Raw genomic sequence first — 20,753 nt, 5'->3', positions numbered from 1 at the left:
AGAGTCTGCAAGCAATGTAATTGTATTTGTGAATCGAGCATTGATTCGTTTTTATACGTTTCACGGTTCTGTTCTGGGTGACCACAGTGACCGCAGAGATTAAAATTTGTGCAGTCGTCATCGGGTATCCGCATCTGCTGCTGCCGCTGCCGCCATGGTTTGTGTTACAGATGATGGGGGTTAGGGGTTATGGCCCAGAAGCTGCAGGGCGTAAGATCGTAGCCAGGGATCTTTTACGCCGTCAGGTCTTTCACAAGGAGGTGTTTGTTCGCGAGTTCACGTGAACCCCCATTCGGCTTTTCAAGCATCGTCATCGTCAGGGTTGAAGTTGCTATCAAATCGGTGTTGGCTTACCTTCGTCGGACACTCAGCACTGCCGATAGTCGGCAATGAGGCAGCGAACGTGACGATTGCTTTCACTCTTTGTGCGTACCCCTCTGCTGGTAGTGAACGTATCGTTACGAGCAGCGTGGAGGTTGTATATCGATTAAGCCCCCCTTTTAAAATCGACTATTTTTCAGTGCATTAAAATCCTTAAACAGAGTCCTTGGCACGCCGTGTGAAAGATCATCATTGGAGAGACACATTTGGCCGGGCATTGCCGTGGCCACACAACACCGACTACGTTACGTACCATGCCAATTGCAGAAGGCGCGCTCGCGCACAGCACCATGTAAAGCCGGCCAATGCTGCATAAGCGCGTCTCCTTTTAACGATGCACACGCAGCCCGCGGACGCTTGCCAACACAAAAGCCACTCTCCTCCTTGGGATGTGCGCGGTAGCGTGCTGTCGGAGTGGCGGTGGGGGGGGGGGCGACCTACATAGCAGGATGTGGCATTGTCTGCTCGGGCATCACCGAGTGGGGGGGAAATCCTTTGCTTCTGATGGTCTCGTGAGTTGGTGGCGGTGGGGGGCGTGTGGAGTGTGGGATGGGCAGCCCCGGTGGTGGCGAGGGGGCGGCGGCGGCGATGGGGGTGGAGGAGCAGGAAGGCAGGAGGGATTGCATCTCAGAAACGTGACACCGGCAGACGGCCGGGATTCAAATTAACGTGTAAAGCCAGGAAGCCATTTCACTTAGCGGCTGCTGTGCGGTTGTGGGGGCAGTGTAGAGTGTTGGCGGGAGGGGGAGGTGACGGGTAGGCGGTGGTGGAGGAGCGGGAGTGCCGCCGATGGCTCCGAGGTCGGTCGGGGTGTAGCCGCCGTGCGCTGCTGAGAGCGGATTTGTTTTGATTCCGGCCTGCAGTCGCCGCTCACGGATTGCCGCCGAGCCAGACGGTCGCTGCGATGCATCGAGAGGGCGCACGCGCAGACGTGGAGGGCCGTTAATTGGGGCGATTTGTCCGTCGCTCCGTCGCAAATATTTCTGTCTCGGTGCCAGTCTCGCCATTTGTTATCCTGCAGAATGTTGACTCGGGCAGTACGCAGTCGGCGCGGTCTTGCGTGCGTGAACGCCGCGGGGACTTGTGGGTGTGCGTGCTGCTTACACGTGTACGGCTCGTTGACGGAGCGGCATCTTAACGTGGACCACGAGTCCCCGCTATCTCTGACGTGGCGAGGCCGGCGTCCCACTGATCTCTCATCGGGTGTCATCGCACCACCGAAGGCAGTTTGCACGTGATGGCTCGGCTGCGTTAATTATTTAGCCGCGCCGACAACATCGATAACGTGTGCCCCCTCCCGTGTCAATCCGGAGCGGTGCAAATGTCACGCCGCCAAGGTGCTGCCGCTCTCTCCTTGAGAGAACGGAAGATGAATGCGCAGCGTGGGCAGCTGCGCGGGCAGGATGTGCGGCGGGGTTGCGAGTTACATTCCAGACAACGCGCTCCGGCCACTCCAGAGCCTGCGAGCAATGTAATTGTCACGAACCACCTCTGTTAATCTTTAATAATTGATCGGCCCTAATGCAGGAGCATCAAATAAATTAATAAATAAAGCCACGCGAGCCTCGGCCCTCTGATGATGTCAGCCGCTTGCTCTGTCTCGCCGGAAACGGGGTCGAGTGGCACAGAAGAAGAGCGCGTGCGTGCGCACAGCTCCTCGCTCGCCACTGCTCCGCGCCCTCGGGGGGGCGGGGGTGGGGGAGTGGCTCTCTCTCCGCGCGTGCGTGAGCAGAGCGCCGGCGCGCTGCGCAGAGCGGCTGTGGGGGGGATGGCGGCACGCGTCTGGCTCCGTGTGGAATCGTAGCGGCGCCGTCGTCGCCTGCCACGCAGAATCCGCGGCGCTGCCGCCGAAGGAAAAGGGTTTTGAATTTGGATCGGCTCCGGTGGTGTTATTTAATCGCTGTAATTGGCGACGTAGGGGTTTATTTTTTATCTGAATTTTTTTTGCAAAATTACCATTTTCGTCTGCAGAATAGGCTGAATTAGACGTCTACATTGGCGTGAGCTCTATAATGGGGGGGGTGGGGGCGCCCTGCGTTTGAGCAGCGTGCTTGCCGGATCGGCGAGCGAGACGTACGGTCGCTGCTTCTTCACTGGTCAGGCGGCCAGGCGGGCAGCCGCGAGGCGACGCCGCCGCTGACGACGAGAAAGAGAGGGAGAGAGAGGGCGCGAGGGATTTTGCCGAGCCGGCAATCGGTGCCAAGCTTCCGCCGGTCGTCGAGCCGCGGGAACGACAGCTGCCTCCCTAATGCGGCGGCCGGGGGGGGTGCGGGGGCGGCGCTGGGAAAGTTACAAGGACGTGCGGTGACGCCGCTTCACCACTGTGCCTTGGCCGTCGCTGCCGGTGGGGAGGGGTCGGTGGTCTGAGCTCGTCGGTGGTGGCGGCCGTGCGGCGCTCTGCATCTCGGGAGCCGCGGGCGTTCGCTCGAGGAAAAAGGCGAGGCCCTCGCCGCTGGGCGCCTTGCGGGAAGCTGCCTCGTCGACGGGATCCACGAATAAAATGACGTGCGCCGGGCCCTGCGACGTTTCCGCCCCGCTCGCTGTGATTCTGCGTCCTTAAGGACACGGTCGGGCGGATCCAATTAATAATAATCTGCAAGACGGAAAATTGTGCGAGCGCACGAGCGACTTATCGAATAACAGGCTCTTCTCTCGTCTGCTGCATCCGTCCTTCAGGAAGCTGCCCCATCAGCAAAAATTGTGTGCATTAGTGCGGCGCTCCCTCGCTCCTAATTTGCATACCTGTTGTGTCCACGCGAAACAAAACAAACCCGTTATCCTCTTCAGGCACAAAACCCAGCGAGCGGCGGTGAGCGTCGAGGGCCTGCCGGTGCTTTTGGCGCCGATCGCACCGCGCGTCCGGCAAACAAATGAATTGGCCTCGTTCACCGATAGTTTATGCAAAGTAGAGAAGCCCGTTCTGCAAAACCTCTCTGCCAGCTGCTGCTGCTGCTGCCTGCTTGCGTGAAATAATCAGGGAAGCAACAACAAGAGACTGGCCTTCTGCGTGGGGTGAAGGACACGGCCGGGGCCGATACGAAACGTGGGCAGGGTGGCAACGTCACTTGCAGAGATTGACAGCAACCAATCCCTCCCCGCTGCGAGGAGCGCGCCTCGGGGCGCGTGCGGCAGAGCGGCCGTGGGATCGCGCTGCGACCACTCGGCTGTAGGACTGGAGGCCTCGGAAAGCGCTGCCGCTCGGTCACGCCGGACGAGCCTGCGTCCCCCCCGCCTCCACCGCTCTCCGTGTGACAGCCCCAGATTCCCGGACGTACGATTGGGGAAATTCCTGCGGGGAGTTTGAGGTGCCCTCATTAATATTATTATTATAGTCGTCGTCGTCTCAGCCATTGTCTATCCGCTGCTGGACAAAGGCTACCCAACACTCGCTGCCTCTGTCCCGTCACAGCCCTGCGGCGCCACGACCCATCTCACTCGGGCACGCCAAGCGGTGGTGGTGGTCGTCGTCGTCCACTCGGGAGCGTTTCCCCCATTTGCTTACCGCTTCGTCGTTAGCCTCGACCGCCGCCCACCGTCCCTTCTAGCCACGACCTGTCCCCGCCCGAGCCAGCTTCAACGCCCATTTGTCTAAAGGCCGACCGGCGTCTTATCAGCGAAGAGACCGATCGACGAGGCTTGGCGGAGTGGCGGCTTGTCCGGCGGATGGCGGCGGTGCCGATGGTGGCGATGGTGGCGGCGGCGGGGTCGGCGGCGATGGCGGCGAGTGGATGAGCATGATCCTCCTGTTCCTCCTGGGCGTTCACTCTGTGCTGCAGGAGGTGCTCAAGCAGCTTCAGAGCAGCGTGAAGGGAGATACGCTGGAGATGGCGGCGGCAGCCACACCCGAGGCCCTGCTCGATCGTCTGAAGGGTAAACCGTGCGCTGGCACACATCGCACACACACACACATCACACACATCGCACACACACACACACACCACACACATCGCACACACACATCACACACATCACACACATCACACACCACACACACCACACACACCATTAGACAACGACCCCTCCCCCCTCCCCTATAAAGCCTTGTATTGTTGGGGCAAGATGTGTTTGCGACCACCTAATGAAGGCCCACACAGCACACGAAGGGTGGGTGACCAACACCACACCCAGTTCCCTTTGTGGGCCCATTGCTGATCACGCGCCCCACACACACACACACCTCGAAGAAACCACGTTCGCGTACCACACACCACACACAGGCCATACACTCCACGCGTAGACCACGCACACACCATGCACACCACCACTCGCGTTGTGCACACACCATGCGTGCACCATACTACACGCAATCATACGATGTTGTAATGTGCATGAACCACACATGGACCGTGCACACAGCTTAAACTTCCCACACACTCAGTCTGCCAGACCGTTCAACCACCACACTGCAGGTCTCAACAACCCACCCACTCACTCGCCCAACCACCCACTCACCCGCTCACCCACCACACCGCACATCATCACAACACATTCACCCATACACTCGCCCATCCACTTACTCACCACACTGTACGTCACAACAACCCACTCACCCACCACACTGCAGGTCACAACAACACTCACTCACCCACTCACTCACCACACTGCAGGTCACAACAACACTCACTCACCCACTCACTCACAACACTGCAGGTCACAACAACACTCACTCACCCACTCACTCACCACACTGCAGGTCATAACAACACTCACTCACCCACTCACTCACCACACTGCAGGTCACAACAACACTCACTCACCCACTCACTCGCCACACTGCAGGTCACAACAACACTCACTCACCCACTCACTCACCACACTGCAGGTCACAACAACACTCACTCACCCACTCACTCACCACACTGCAGGTCATAACAACACTCACTCACCCACTCACTCACCACACTGCAGGTCACAACAACACTCACTCACCCACTCACTCACCACACTGCAGGTCACAACAACACTCACTCACCCACTCACTCACCACACTGCAGGTCACAACAACACTCACTCACCCACTCACTCACCACACTGCAGGTCACAACAACACTCACTCACCCACCCACTGACCCACTCACTCACCACACTGCAGGTCACAACAACACTCACTCACCCACTCACCACACTGCAGGTCACAACAACACTCACTCACCCACTCACTCACCACACTGCAGGTCACAACAACACTCACTCACCCACTCACTCACCACACTGCAGGTCACAACAACACTCACTCACCCACTCACCACACTGCAGGTTACAACAACACTCACTCACCCACTCACTCACCACACTGCAGGTCACAACAACACTCACTCACCCACTCACTCACCACACTGCAGGTCACAACAACACTCACTCACCCATCCACTGACCCACTCACTCACCACACTGCAGGTCACAACAACACGCACTCACCCACTCACTCACTCACCACACTGCAGGTCACCTTACTTTTCTTACCACTTCTTTCCTCGCACTGCTCTCCTTTTGAATTCCCCTCCCATGATTGTCTCCCTCCCCCCAATATCTGACAGTAATACCCTCGCTCAATTCAAGGACCGTGTCACTATACTCTGTATCTATTACAACTCTGATACGTGTGCTCTTTGTTGCTGGCCACTTGACGTTTTGGGATTTTGGGCCATGTGCTTAGCAACGGTTTGAAAACGAGCAAACTAAATCTGCACGCAAGTTCCAAGCTGATTTCATTTAGCCAGGTGAGAACTCAAGACAACCAGGATCAGAATCTCATTTGCACAAGTGACCTGAGACACCAAATCATTCACACGCAGCCTTTCGAAATCAGTGTTATGATTCATAATAGATTTTTTGTGTCAGATCATGTAAATTAAATTTGGTCGAAGCTATGACTAACCTCTGTCACCATGTAATTATATGTACAAACCTTTAACACAATGTATCATGATCTAACGCAGCATTGTAATTTATTGAAATACGTTAAACTTGATGTAGCACTTCCTGCCTCACCACCTCCAGCCCAAGAAGACTGGAGGACATTTTCACAATCCTGGCAACCGTTGGTTGTAACCACCAGCGAAGCGCCCACACCCAATTGTTCCATGAGTGTTGATCCCTCTCCAACGACAGCGCTGGCGCTGCTGCTGAAGCAGTAATACATCGGCCGCGTTTGTTTCACGGCAGCTTTATTAATCGGCCATGTCGGGTGGAGGAGGGCGTACGACACAACACATTTTACTCACAATGGCGATCTGACCCAAGAATAAATTGTGAACACGCAGCTACGGCCAGTTAACCCGGACACGCGTCGCTCCATTCTTGCCATCCTCGCAGAGGCTTTTGGTCGCCCATCGAACAAAGGCGGTCACCGCATCGCACGCTTTCAGATGCGCTTTTGCGGCCGTCTGGAACGCTCTTCCGTCCGATATTAGGAAGGCACTGGAGCTATGCACTTTTAAATCATCATCTAGATTGAAAACAAATTTCTGTAGAACTGCTTTTTGTGCTTAGATATTTGTCCTTCCCACACACCTCCGATTAGCTCGGTTGGCTACGTACTGTATGAAAGAAGTTCAACATTGTACATACGTGTGCGCACATTGCAGACCTGGAGGGCGTGTGCCGTGGCGGGGTGAAGCTGCGCTCCAAGGTGGTGCTGTGCAGCAACGGCGGCGGTGGGGACGGGTCGCCGCTGTCGAGCCGCTCGGGCGACAGCAGCCCGATCGCGGGCGGCGGCGGCGGCGGCAGCAGCAGCAGCACCGCATCGGCGGGCACCACCGGGGCGGGTGGGCACAAGCCCCGGAGCTGCCTCAACGGCAGCCGCAGGAGCGCGGGTTACCTGGAGGAGCTGGAAAAGGAGAGGTACTGCGGGGTGGGGTTGGGGTACTCGCTCTCACCTGTGCTCCGTTGCTTAGCCGGGCTGCGGCGGCGGTGGTGGTGACGGTGGTGGTGGTGGTGGCGGCGGTGGTGGTGGTGGTGGCGGTGGCGGCGGTGGTGGTGGTGGCGGTGGCGGTGGCGGTGGTGGTGGTGGCGGTGGTGGTGGTGGCTGTGCTGCACGTGGCCTGTGGTCCAGTACTGTGGAAGAGGCAACAGTCAGGGTTGGTGGATCACACAAAAATGTTGTGAAAATTAATTTCTGCCGGCGTAGAGGAGGAGCTGTACCCTGGTTCACCGAGAGAAGGCAGTACAGCAAGTGGGCTAAAGTCCTGTTTACATTTTACGGGGATCGAGTGTTGCCCCCTCACGTGTGTGGGTTTTCTCCGGGTGCTCCGGTTTCCACCTCCGATTCACCGCCTGGCTGCCTTCCCGCTTGTCTGTGGGTCCTCATCATGCCTCTTAAGTCGTTCTCTCTCTACGAGAGTGAGTAAATACTGTGCGCATTACAATATTAAATTATAATAATCACATTACAATATTAAAGTATAATAAGGACATTACAAGATTACATAATAATTATTATTCATGATCATAATATACATCATCGCGTTTCACCTCAACGCATTTAGAAGGGGGCACCCCCCCCGGTGGCAGCTGACCGGGTGTGGCACAGGGGTTGCTGACTGTGTGTGGCACGGGGGTTGGTAAGTGTGTGGCACAGGGGCTGGTGAAGGTGGGGGAACCCACCGGGGCCTGTTTGAGATATCAACTGGTCAACAATGTTAGCTACGGCCAGGAATTGAACTGGGGTTCACCAGGTTCGCAGCTTGCTGTGTGTGGTATTCACAGGTAGTGTTGGTAACTGACTTTGTATTTTAAACCAGGTGAGAGCGTGCAGAGAGAGAGGCCAAAGATATGCTTTTCTCAAGCGAGATCTGGGTCAGAACAAGTATGGCCAGAAAAAACGAAACAGAACTCCGGTGCGGTCAAACACACGGCAGTACAGAATGAGGGACACGTTTAGAATGTTAATTTGAAGTGCAATTTCGAAGATTGATCAGTTGGAAGAAGATTTATCCGTTCATTTCTAAAGAATCAATAAAGATGCACTTTTACAAATTAAACAGGCTTGGGGTAGATTGATGATGAATGTGTAGGGCATTGTATAACTGTTCTACGATTATAATGCAATTGTGCATCTTGCCACGTTATGAACAAAGAATGCCCCTGAAGGAGACGTTGCAGAACTACTTTTGAGGCCACTTGCTAGCACGAGTGGCGCACATGGCAGTCAAACGGAAATGTTCTAATTCCCACCGGGATAGTTCACAAGGAAGTGTTACTGTGGTGATGGTGGTTTCTATTTGTGCAGTCATTGGTGACCTGCCTGATACCATCAACTCTACGACACTTCAGAACCCGGTTTAATCACAACCCAGTCTATGCAAATCTATTGGGGTCTTATATGAGTCCGTGGGTCTCTGTGCGAGCTTATGTGGCTCTCATTTGTGACCAAGCGGGAACCATCAACTCCTTGCACTTGAGAGCCACGGTTTGGGCGCCAAGAACCCGGACTCACATCCACATTTTTACAAATGCCGGCTCGGTTGGCAACGCCACGGCCATTATGAACCTCCCCGTAATCCTCTCAGCTGGCTCGAGACTCTGCTCACAGAAGACAATTACAAAACATCGCTGCGTTTCGTAATCCGGTGTCAAAAGCAAGTGATATTAAATAAGAATGATGTTGCCGAACAAATTATTATTGTATCGGCTCAACGCTAAGTTGAGCTGAAACGGTCACGATAATTTTGATGCATTGTTAAATGCATGCACACCATGTGACAGTTGAATTTTGTTTGGCCGTGTTGGGTGGTGGAGCGTTCTTAACGACAAACATTTGGCCGGATGGTTAAACAATAGTTTAACCCAATGTAATGAGTCATTATATTGGTCATGGCGAAGACCTACTCCGCATTAAATTATACTGTATACAAAACTAATTGCGAAAGCTCCCCCACCTCCTGACGAAACGTGGCCTTGGTCCACGAACGAGGGTAACCGATGCATGGGAGTCATCGGCTGGGCGTGTGACCCCGTGGTCGGCGAGTCGCGTGCTTTGTCATCGCTTCCCGGTGCCTTCTGGGCCAAGGGGCCGAGTCCATCCTTGCGTCGTCATCGCCCCCCCCCCTCTGTCCCCACCATCCCCCCAATCCCCCAATCCCACCTATCCCACCCAGGTGCTCGTCGCCCCCCCTCCGTCCCCACCGTCCCCCCAATCCCACCTATCCCACCCAGGTGCTCGTCGCCCGCTATCAGCCGGTCGTCATCGTGACGGCTCCCCTTGTGGGTCTCTGTGTTAAGAATGTAATGATTCATTCCCATCGCTACCACCCTCCACCACCACCACTTTCCCCCCCAATCTGATGGATCGTCATGATTCAAGATAGTGGTTTGATGAAAGGACCGACTCCATCTTGTCCTTTTTCAATTTCATCTCTATTGTCAGTCTCGCTTGCATTGTCCGTCTCATCCATACGGTCTCCTTTGTACTCTCTGTCTCATGTGTGCTGTGTTGTTGGTACTGTCGGCCTCATCCGTACTGTCTCAGTCATGCCGTCCATCTCGTTTGCGCGGCCTCATTTGTAAATTGCACGCTCAGCTGCGTTGTGTGTGCTCTTCGCACCGCACCGTCTCCCTTGCACCACTTTTACCCGTACCGTGTGCCCTGCCCTGTTGTCTCCTTCTCCTTTATACCATCTCTTTCATTACGCCCGTTAAGTCTGTGGGTATCATTTACACCAATTACGGATCGTAGGCCGCACGGTTCTATCGGTTCGGCTCCTCCCCAGGGATGGTTACGCCGAGTGAGCGTGCCCTGTGTGCTGCCACAGCAACGCTCGGGCAGTCCACAGAGACGGTGATGCCGATCGCGCCCTCCCACCCCTCGGCACTTAGGGCTTTTGCTGTCAAGCGTGCGTTATTCATTTGTTGTCCAGCGGTAGAGATCTTTTGCCCTGGCTCACCAGGAGAAGACAGTACATCACAAATGTGGACTCCACCTGTTCCATCTGTATGGGATGTCGGGTTTCCCCCTCGCTCACCAGGAGAAGACAGTACATCACAAATGTGGACTCCACCTGTTCCATCTGTATGGGATGTCGGGTTTCCCCCTCGCTCGCACACGTGGATTTTCTCCGGGTGTTCCGGTTTCCTTGCACATTTATAGACATTAAATAATTGGCCAGTAACATCTTCACATATTTAGAGGACCGCATCGGTTGGGCAATCGTTGGTGCAGGCTTATGGCGTGGCTGCCTTCCTGCTTGTCTGCGGTTCCTCCTTACGCCTCCGAGTCGTCCTCTCTCTGTCTGCGAGAGTGCACGAACACTTGTGTGGCAGCGGTGCTGCATTCCAAGTTGACATTATTATTAGAAAGAATCGCACAGAAACCCACTGACTCACATAGTGACTCATCGAAGCACGTAGAGACTCGTAGACGACTCGGAGAACCGGTGGGACCGGCGGTCCGGTGATTACTCTTCGGGACGGTGGCGTTCACCCAGATCTACAGCAGAAATATCAGCGATGCAGCAGCATACGGTGAGTATTGTTTGTCTTGTTAAGCCTGTTTACCCAGGAAAGGCTCGCCGATTTTCAAGGCTGCTGCTTTGTGTGGTCTGAATTGAGTTATTAGGAGGTAATTTTTCAGTTTGAGGTGTTTTGGCCAATTGCAGTTACATTGTACGAATTAAAATTACTTTATTTTAGCTCCAAAAGGAAACCGTCGAACCTGGAGAAACGCCATACAGATCAGGGGGAGAACATACAAACTCTACACAGACAGGCACCAGAATCGGGAATCGAATCCAGGGCCTTTTTGCTATGAGGCACGAATTCTACAACAGCGCTGCCAACATGCCGCCTAACACACACAACGACACGATGTGGATTACATGGCGTGTAAATGCGACCGCGTCTCAAGACGCTGTAACGGCGCCGTCCCTTTGTGCAAGCGCTGCCACACGCAGCCTGCCAGAAGGGGCAGGGTGTGGCCACGCCTGTGACATCCGCACAAAGGGGCCGGGGCCGCTCGCGATGCAACTGGCCTATGGTGCATCGAGCGGCATCGGTTCTCACGCGTGCGATGGTTTACGACGATTCGCCGTTCTTTGGCAATCCACTGCTGGACGAAGGCCCTCCCCCACGCGGTGTCGGTAGTCATAGCGCTTGTTGGGGACGGTGACAATGGCCTGCTAGCGGCAGCACGTTTGCCACTCGTTGCGACGGTTTACGGTTCGAATCCGGCAGGCCACTCCGATTACCACCACGGGTATAAGAATAATAATAATAACCGTGGTCATGGTGCTAGGCGCCGTCTGCTCCGCATTGGAGGGTAAAGATCCATTCAGATGTCATTCGCGAGCAGCCCTTTTTTGTGCTCTGGTGTCGGGGTCCACATTTGACAAATTAAAAAATTGCACCGCAAATTACTCAATTGGGATTGTACCCACAGCAGCACTCATCACCCCTTACTGGCATCAGACTAATGCCCGAGATTATTCTTGCACAAAAAGAGCAAGTCAGTGAGAGAGAGAGAGCAATCGAGTGAGAGAGAGAGCGAGTGAGAGAGAGAGAGCGAGTGAGAGAAGAGAGCGAGTGAGAGAGAGAGAGCGAGTGAGTTAAATAGCAAGGGAAGTGAGTGAGAGAGCAAGTGAGTGGCCCAACCTCTAATCCTACCCCACAGTGCCCTATTGATTTCTGTCTCCTATGGCATCATGGCAGGATGTGGTAATAATCAACAGAGAGGACCCCGTATCGATGTCGCAGCTGAGTGCATCCTTGGCTAAAGCGCAGAGCGTCGCGTTGCTTACACTGGCTCAAAATACCGCACGCGCAGCGTGGGTTTGTTTTATTTTCAGTTTTTGGTCTTTTCTTCCAATTATAATTTGCAACCCACCTGCGGGCTCCACCGTTATCACAGGATGATCGGGCGATCTCGTTGGGTAATCGGGCAACAAGTGACGAAACGTAACCCCCACCACGCTCCAGCGAACGGCCGTCAGGAAGATGACACCACGGAGCTACTTCTGACAAATCCCTCCGGTTGCTTCTCTCCCCCGTGCTAGGTGGCCACTGCAGCGCCTCGCACGCCCCGCGGTCGAGGCGTTTGTCATGTGGCAGTCAAACCGAGTCTTTTTTTGTACTCCTGTTAGCTGGAGTATAATTTAAGTGAGAAACGAGTTTACCCTTGTCGTTTTTGAGGAGCGAACTCTCACCCCCACCGATAATTAATGGACACATCGTCCTCCCCAACCGTCCGATCCCTCCGCTGGCTCCCAATCCAGTCCCAGATAAACCTCCGGATCGTCCCGACCGTCGTCAAGATCCTCCATCGACTCGCCTTTGCTTACCTCTCCCCTCTCTCTGCCTCACTCTAGTCCCCTCCACACACTTTGCTGGCGCTCCCCTCATCCCGACGCATGATGTCCCGTGGGCCCACCGTGCGATTGCACCGCCTGCACACTCGTCGGCTACGCCCGCTGCGTTGGGCATCCCTTTCCGGGCTCTCTCTTCGCTGCCGTATTTGCCGTGCTCCCTAAATTCCTCCACACGCTGCACGCGCGCGTCACTACTTGTGACACGGACGCGCGCAGTTTGGCGTGCGTCTGCGCTCGTACCCTCTGTGTGCAGTGGCGGCAGCGGCAGCGCTGCCAATGCGAAATTTCTAGAGGGCGTGAACGACGGTTTTGCATTCTCATTTATTTTCTCTCCCTCTCTCCGTTTCTGGGTCCTGTGTGGCCGTGGCCGATGAATGGAAGGGGAATTCAAAGTGGTGGTGGCGGGGGGGGGGGGTGCGGTGGTGGGTGGGGGGGGGCACTGCCGCCGCACATGCGCCGCTTTGCCGCTTTGTTCCGACGCGAGAGCCTCGTTGCCCCCGCACCAAGTCGCTATGGTGGGGAGCAGCCCGCTGATGAGAGGGGCCCTTTATTTCGCCTTTTCTTTGACCGCATACAAGACGACGTGCACTGCGTGAAGAATTGAGCGAATGTATCCCACAAGCCAGGGGTGGAGGGGCCCCTCCTGGAGAAGGGCGTTGTTCTGCGTGGCGCCGTCGTTCATTTACGTGCATTTAATAAATGTGCAGCGGTGCCCTTTTGGTTTAATCCACTGCCGGATGAGGGCCCTCCCCACGCCCCGGTGTGGGTCCTGGGGTTTAGTTTGACCATACTTCACCAACCTGGTCAATTCTGGTCGGCGAATGGCGGTATATATTTTGCTGCACTGCTGTGTGCTGCCCGTCAAGTAGACCCGCAGCAGCCTATAGCACCTGTGTGCGCGTGGTGGTCGCCGGTCCGAGCGCTACCCAGGCTGAACCCGGGCGGCGACGTGTTCGTCACTTGTTGCGGAGGCTGACTGTTCACAATCCAGCGACCGCCCTGGTTAATACTGCAGCGTGTGTGTTGACCGTAGTAATAATGCTAAAACCAAACAATTTTCTATATTACGAGGCAAGGCCCACTGAGCTATATATCTCTTTTTCAGAAGCCACGTGGCCACAAGTGAGAGCTCAACGAAGTGGATTATCACGTGTAAATGTATAGCAGCCAAATACTCTGAACGCACGTTCATTGTAAATGTGGAGGGAAAAAACCCAGAACCCAGATAAAAATCCACACGACCACGGGAGGGAGAACACGCAACCTCCAAATAAACAGCAGTCAGAGGTGCGATTGAACCCACGACCTCCTCCAGACCAGGCGAGGTAGTTAACATCTCGGCTACCATGGGCCACCACGCCGTCTGCTTCACTCGCAGTGGACATTATAGTTCCGGTGACGCCATTCGCAAGAGTGACCCATTGTGTGCCAGTGTCAGGGTCCAAATTGACCAAATTTGAAATTACACCGCAAGTCGCTCAATTGGGACGATGCACATAACAGCACTCACTGCCCCCTACTTGTAGACTAATGCCCCACAGGCCACTGTTGCAAATAAGACTTATCCTGAGTTGTCACATGATTAAACTAAATAAAAATGACTTGGTTTGCTGACTCATTCACTCACTCAATCCTCCATCCAGCCATTCATTGACTCACTTTCTCATTCACTAATTGACTCACTCACTCTTGCAAAATAACTTTTATCCTGGTCTCTTCAGTTCTCCTCACCCGGTTGAGCAAAATACACTTGAAACTCGAACCGTGCTTAACTGCCGAGGTCAGACAACAATTGTGGGTGTGGTCTGGGTAATGTGGTCGTGGGTAGCAGAGTCACTCGGGAAGTTTGTTCGATGCCCGCTCACTCCGTCACAATGGGGTGATTTTGCCCATTTTGGGGTGGCATGGCTCGCCATAAGACATTTGTGTTTTGTGCTAGGATCTCTTGATTTGTCAACAATCTAGATACAGAAAACTAAAAACACACTGATAACAAAATCTGTGTTCATCGCATTGAAAACGAAAGGACGGGTACTGGTAGCGGTACGCAAGCACAACAAATAAACTCCCTACGTCTGTCACCAACGCAAGCTTAAAATATAAAATTGGCAGGGCGGCACTAAGCACCTTCTATAAGCACGGTTGGCTACGTACGGTGTGAAAGAAGTTCAACATACGTACACAAGTGGCTTGTAATCCAGCACTCTGGAGGCAGCAGCGAGGGTTGGTGGATCGCCACACAGATGCTGCGAAACTCCGTTCCCCGTGGGTGTCGAGGAGGAGCCATTATTCCCTGGCTCGCCAGGAGGAAGCGGTACAGCAACATTGTGGATTCCACCTTGTTCCGTGTGTAAGCGACGGTGTTTTCTCCTCGCACGCGTGGGGGTTCTCTCCGGCTCTGCGGTTTCCTCCCACGTGTATAAGCACTCATTAAGTGGCCGATAACATCTTCATATAGAAAGGACCCCAGAGCTTGGGCAATTGTTGGTAGCACTGCCTCGCCACATTGCTGCTTCCTTTCCCATTCGCCTCCTCCAAGGCGCCTAATCCTGCGATCAAATCGCCCAGAATTCACCCTCCCGGAAGCCAAACGGGACTGAGCCTGGATAGCGATGGGATGGGTGCCCGCCGTGCGTCACCGGCGTCGTAGGCTGCGGGAATATGTGGCGGTCAGCAGTGGGGGCCGTGCGGCAAAACATTGTTGTACTGCACTTATATGCTCCCCACGTCTGTGCTCCTCTCCCAGCTTCACCAGGCCGCGCCGACAAAGCGTGCCGAAGCGTGGTCAGTTCACCCCGACGGATCCGCGCAGCATGGCGAGACCCTCATCCAGCAGCGGATTTGCCAGTGGGGGCATTTTACGTCTTGTAGGCGCGTAACAAAAATACAAGTAACAGACCCGACACTGTGAGCAGTGTCCCCCGATTCATTGTGTTGCCTTTCTTGATCAATCGGATGAAGGGGGCTGGGAGAGAGCCTTTCTTTACTTTGTGATGCGGCCAAGGGGCCTCCAGCTTCTCCCGAAAGCCATTCGTGAATTTAAGCTGCTGTCTGTCCGTGTCCCGTTCCCCCGTGATGCTAATGCGCCTGCTTGTGATTTTGCTCGTGTAGCACCACAAAGGCGCCGCGTCTCGGCGCCCGCTCTCCGCGGAAAGTAGGTCACCCGCTCTGCCGACGTTACTGCGGCAGCGGCGGCGGTCTCGTCGCTATAGGCTGGGACGTGTCCTCCTCGCCATGTGCGAGGAGGGAGGGAGGGAGGGTGGATTAGAAGGAGGAGGGAGGGAGATACGGGGAGGAGGAGGAGGAGGATGAAGGAGGATTTGCTTCAAGGTCCAGCGAGACAGCCCTGCGGGTCCAAAAAAATATATAAAATTAATTTGACCGGCTGCCCTTTGTTTGCTATTTGCACGGCGACGATGCCTCCGATTCCCCGCTTAATTTATGACCCCCCAGCGCTTGCATCTTCCCCTTGTCGAGGCATATCTATGACGAAGCGCGAAGGATCCGTCAGCATTGCGTAGCCGGTATATAAATATATATTTTATTAAGCGTCTCGGTCTTTCTCGACCCCCTCCCCCAACCACGGCGTAAAATCTTTACGTGGCCCTTGGTGGGGGAGGGGCGGGGAGGTTATGGGGGTCATTGTTTTTGTAATGAGCTGCAATCTGGCGGTGGCACACGTGGGGTTTTTACGGCGGGAGCGGTGACTCTATATATTTTTAGTGGGATGGTGAGGCCGACGACGTAAAAGCCATATTGATTTTGGGTTCTGCATTAAGGGTTTTCTCTGGCGAACGTGCGGTCCGCACGTTTTGTTGGCGCAAAAGAACCTTTCGTGCGCGGCTCGGGCGCCCGGGGGCTCTTCGTTTATTTGCAGCGTTCCGCTTTCATCGTCGCTATTCATTTTCTCGTCGCCGTATTTTCTGCCGGTGCAGCTTTTTTTTTTATTATAATCGTTGGGCCGCCATTCGTGGTTGAGCCTGCGGTTACTGACAGGGGCGGGAGGTGCCGGGGATAGCGGCACGAAGGTGGACTCTCCCCTCTTCAGAGCAGGGGGGTGCGGGGTGGGGAGCTCGGTGCTCACGGCAGCAGCGATGCTCACGGAAATCGATGGCGCATTGAGGAGCGCCGCCGGCAGCTGATTCCCCACGAAGTGGCACAAGGTCGCGCCGTGCTGGCTCCGCCTTCCCACGTGCGTGTTCACATCTGGGGCCCTTTGTCAATCCACTGCTAGATGACGGTCTACCCTCTACCCCTCCCTCCCCTCTACACCCCCCCCCCCCCCCCGACGACACCCTCACAGTGCTGGTCGTGTGTGTTGCTCGATCATAATTAGCCCACCCTGGGCAGCGTGCGTTTGTGCGGAGGGGAAGAGGGAAGAGGGCCCCCGGGGAGCCTGTGTGGACGTCGCTCGTCACCGACGGCTCCCGTGGCCGGGAATCGGACTTGGATGGCCACGTTCATAGGGAGCAGAGCGTCAGCCACTGCACCACCGCATGACTGCTCCATGTCTCAGCTTCCATGATCATTACACGACCATTTACACAAAGGTTTTCGCAGCCAGTATTATGATTCCTAATTGATTATTGGGTTACGTGGCTTATCCAATAAAACATTTATGAATAATAATGAGTACGGTGTATCATTCGTAATTAGATTATTTTGGGTTAGATCGTGTTGGTGTAATGCTCCAGAGCCAATTACATTGTCACGTCGTGATTTATTTGGTTTTGCATAAAAACCAGAGGAGGATGAGAAACATTGAAAAGCCCGAGCAAAACTACGGCTGTTTGTACGACGTATCAAAAAAAAGCTCCAGCTAAGTCCATAAGGACCTGGATCAGGAACCTCTTTAACACAGAGAGCGGAGCTGCTGTTAACAGCTGACGATGCTGCACGTAATCTTCGGCGAAACGCCGTGCGAAGTTGTCGTACTTTCGTTTGTTCTCTTCCTCCACCTCCGGCGACTTTTTTGACGAATCAAATCGATCGCTATAATCGCCCGTGACATGACAACTTGATTTGGTCGGCGCTGTTGCACAGTGGTGGAGGGTTACAGTGAAACAAGTCGACATTATTGCCTACACGACCATCTAACCCACACGAAAACTAATAATGAATCGTGAATTCTGCTTGTATAAAAAGAAGCCTACGTATAAAATTAATGGGGATGTGTGGAAACGTGAACGCTTGCCAGTGTGCGTGGAAACGTGACGTTATAACCACAGTGCTGTCCGTCGTCATCGCCACCGCCCCTTTGGCGTTTTATTCATTCTGTTGCATGGGGCGTCTTGCGTACGCAGTTTCGGGGACTAACAAAACGGCAAAGAGACCCGGGGATGTGTGTGACACATGTATCTCAGGGGCTCGCCGGAGAGATTCGTATGAAATCAAAACCACTCGACAAAAATACGTCGTGTGAAATGCATCAGAATTAGAAAAAAATGCAGCCCTGTAGGAAGAACAGGGTGGCAGAGTGGTGCCAGCGCACCGACAACCACTGTGGCTCACAGCGAGAAGGAATCCTGGGTGCGATTCCTGACTCGGACGCCTTTCTGCGCGGAGGGTTTTTATGTTCCCGCCCTGCTCTGCGCGCGTTCCCTCCAGGTTCTCCGGATTTGCTCCCAGAGCTAAAACGAACACTCGGTGTCACTGGCATTGGCCAAACATCACCAATGCTGGAAACGTCCCTGCGAATGACTCCATTGGGATCACACACAGCATTAACATCGCCCCCCCCCCCTCTCCGACACTAGGGGAGACCAAGGCTGCCGGGCATGGTGCTAGCCACCCACCCCCCTCGTGTGCCGTGCCGGCCTTCATATGTGCTCACAAACAGGCCCCAACAGTCTGTTAGGCTGTACGGGGGATCGTTGTCTACGTTGTGGTGTTGGATGCCCGGTGCTTGCGGCATTGGAGGCGACGCACGTGTGCGTTCACGGAGTTCATCTGACACGTCGGTCCCTCCGTGCTTCTGTCCGTGGCGCACAGGTCTCTCCTCCTGGCTGAGATCGAGCGAGAGGAGCGCGAGAAGGACTGGTACTACGCGCAGCTCCAGAACCTCACCAAGCGCATCGACGGGCTCCCTCTCACCGACGGGGTGAGCAGCATCATCACCGCCACCGCCACCGGTCGGGAATTGTGGTGGTACAGGCCACCCCCCCACCCCCCACCCCCTTGTGTGCCGTGCCGGCCTTCATAAGAGCACCACGGTGGCAGAATGTGAAGTACCTCGCCTGGTGTGCAGGAGGTCGTGAGTTCGATCCCGACCTTGACGCATGCTGCTGTATCTTTTGAGTTTGCGCGTCTCCCCGTGGTCGCGTGGATTTTCCTCCACGTCCTCCGGTTTTTCCCTACACATTTAGAAGTGTGCGTTTCGAGTGTTTGGCTGCTATAAATTTCCACTTTTGTTGGGCTATTGTTTGTGGCCAGGTGGCTTCTGAAAAAGAGCTACGTAGCTCGGTGGCCCTTACCTGGAAAATAAAACAAGTAAAACCGACCTCGCTGACGGCGCTTGCTCCCCGACAGCCTGTGTAGCGGCTTGGTGTGCCCGTCCCTCCCCAGCACTACCTGCAAACGGACGTGACGCGCCGGGAGCTGGAGCTGGAGGCTCAGAACATCCGCACCGCGATGGAGGAGCGGCTGGGCACTTGCCAGCAGATGGCGCAGAGAGCACAGGTGCCGCCCGATTGCGCAACCCCCCCCCCCACCCTCCCTTCACCAGAATGCCCTGGTTCCGCATCTCCACTTTAATGTCATTATTTCCCAAATGGTTTTTATTAGGGCTGAACGAGTAATCAATTACAAATCGAAATTTGAAACATTCGATTAGCAAATCGCAAAGGCTGCGATTTTTTTGCGATTTGAAAAGTCCTGTTACTTTCTTATTGGAATTGTTTATTTTTGTATTATTATAACTGTATTGATTTAACTTAACAATTGTTCTATGTTTGATTGTTCTATTTCAATTAAAACATTTTAATAAATGCATGTTGGAAGCAATTCATATCTTTTAAGTTCTCATCCTTCCATTAGAATATATAGAGCAGTTCATATTTTGATGGTATCTTGTGGTAATGCTCCATCACATGTTTTAAATCTATTACACAGTGAATATTGAACTGAAGCTTGACTTTAAAAAATGTAATCGCAAATCAAAGCGCAATATCTGTCAGAAAAATCGCAATTAGATATTTTCCCCAAATCGTTCAGCCCTAGTTTTTATCTTGATTGTTATCGGTGACGTAATAATAATGATGATGTAATTTTGTACGTCATCACGAAGGAAGGCCCTGCTGTGTGTTACGGAGGGGTTTCGTGCCACTCATCTACTCACCAACCCACCTGATCATTCACTCACACTCAATCGCTCATCCACTCACTCACTTATGCATCCAATCACGGACCCATCCACTCACCCTATCACTCATTAACCCGCTCACCCTCCCACACGTTCACTGACCCGCCCATTCTCATCCAATTGCTCATTTTTGTATATTTTGTATTGGGGCGGTGTCTTCTGTGTGCGTTGTGACGTCACTCGAGTGATGCTTATTGAGTGCAATCTCATTTGAGTCGCGTTGTCACGAGTCAAAGAATCCTTTTGGATTCTTTGCAAGGCGGTGCGTCGATTCGTGTCAAGAGTACGGCCCACGATAGCGGATGTCAGAGCTACATCTGAGCGACAGTCGTCTGCACACACAGTAGGGGGCAGCGCTTTCCCGCTCTCTCTCTGCCGTTTGAGATTCATGTTTGGCGCATGACGATCACACCGATGTTTCATTCTCAGAGATGTGAGTCTATGGGTCTGTATGAAAACCGTTGGTGAGCGGACTCAAACCATCAACTTGGTGTATTCGAGGATCCGGTTTCATCACTGTGGTTGGGATTGAAACCTGGATTCGAGCCCAGGGTCTCAGCGGTGCCGGCTCGGCTTCTGTGACCTCCGAGCCACCTGGCCAGTCCACTCGGTTCTGTGCGTTATGTTGAGCTTCTTTTGCACCACGTACGTAGCCAACCGTGCTAGTCGGAGGTGCGGGGGAAGGACAACAAACGAAACACAAAATGCAGTTC

The 20,753-nt window shown here is 54.0% G+C and overlaps 1 protein-coding gene across 2 annotated transcripts in view; it reads left to right on the top strand.

Annotated features, from left to right (window-relative positions):
* The window catches only part of LOC144734841 (adenomatous polyposis coli protein-like), a 68,118-nt gene that overhangs the window by 9,515 nt on the left and 37,850 nt on the right, over positions 1-20,753 (top strand). For both annotated transcript variants that reach the window (XM_078617248.1, XM_078617249.1), the window contains exons 3-6: positions 4,158-4,251; positions 6,969-7,224; positions 18,672-18,780; positions 19,245-19,358. In XM_078617248.1, coding sequence (XP_078473374.1) covers positions 4,158-4,251; positions 6,969-7,224; positions 18,672-18,780; positions 19,245-19,358 — 573 coding nt within the window. The remainder of the gene's footprint in view (positions 1-4,157; positions 4,252-6,968; positions 7,225-18,671; positions 18,781-19,244; positions 19,359-20,753) is intronic.

Source organism: Lampetra planeri, chromosome 53, assembly GCF_965212315.1.
Source record: "Lampetra planeri chromosome 53, kcLamPlan1.2.h2, whole genome shotgun sequence".
Taxonomy (NCBI): domain Eukaryota; kingdom Metazoa; phylum Chordata; class Hyperoartia; order Petromyzontiformes; family Petromyzontidae; genus Lampetra; species Lampetra planeri.
This window is presented reverse-complemented; position numbering and strand designations above follow the sequence as displayed.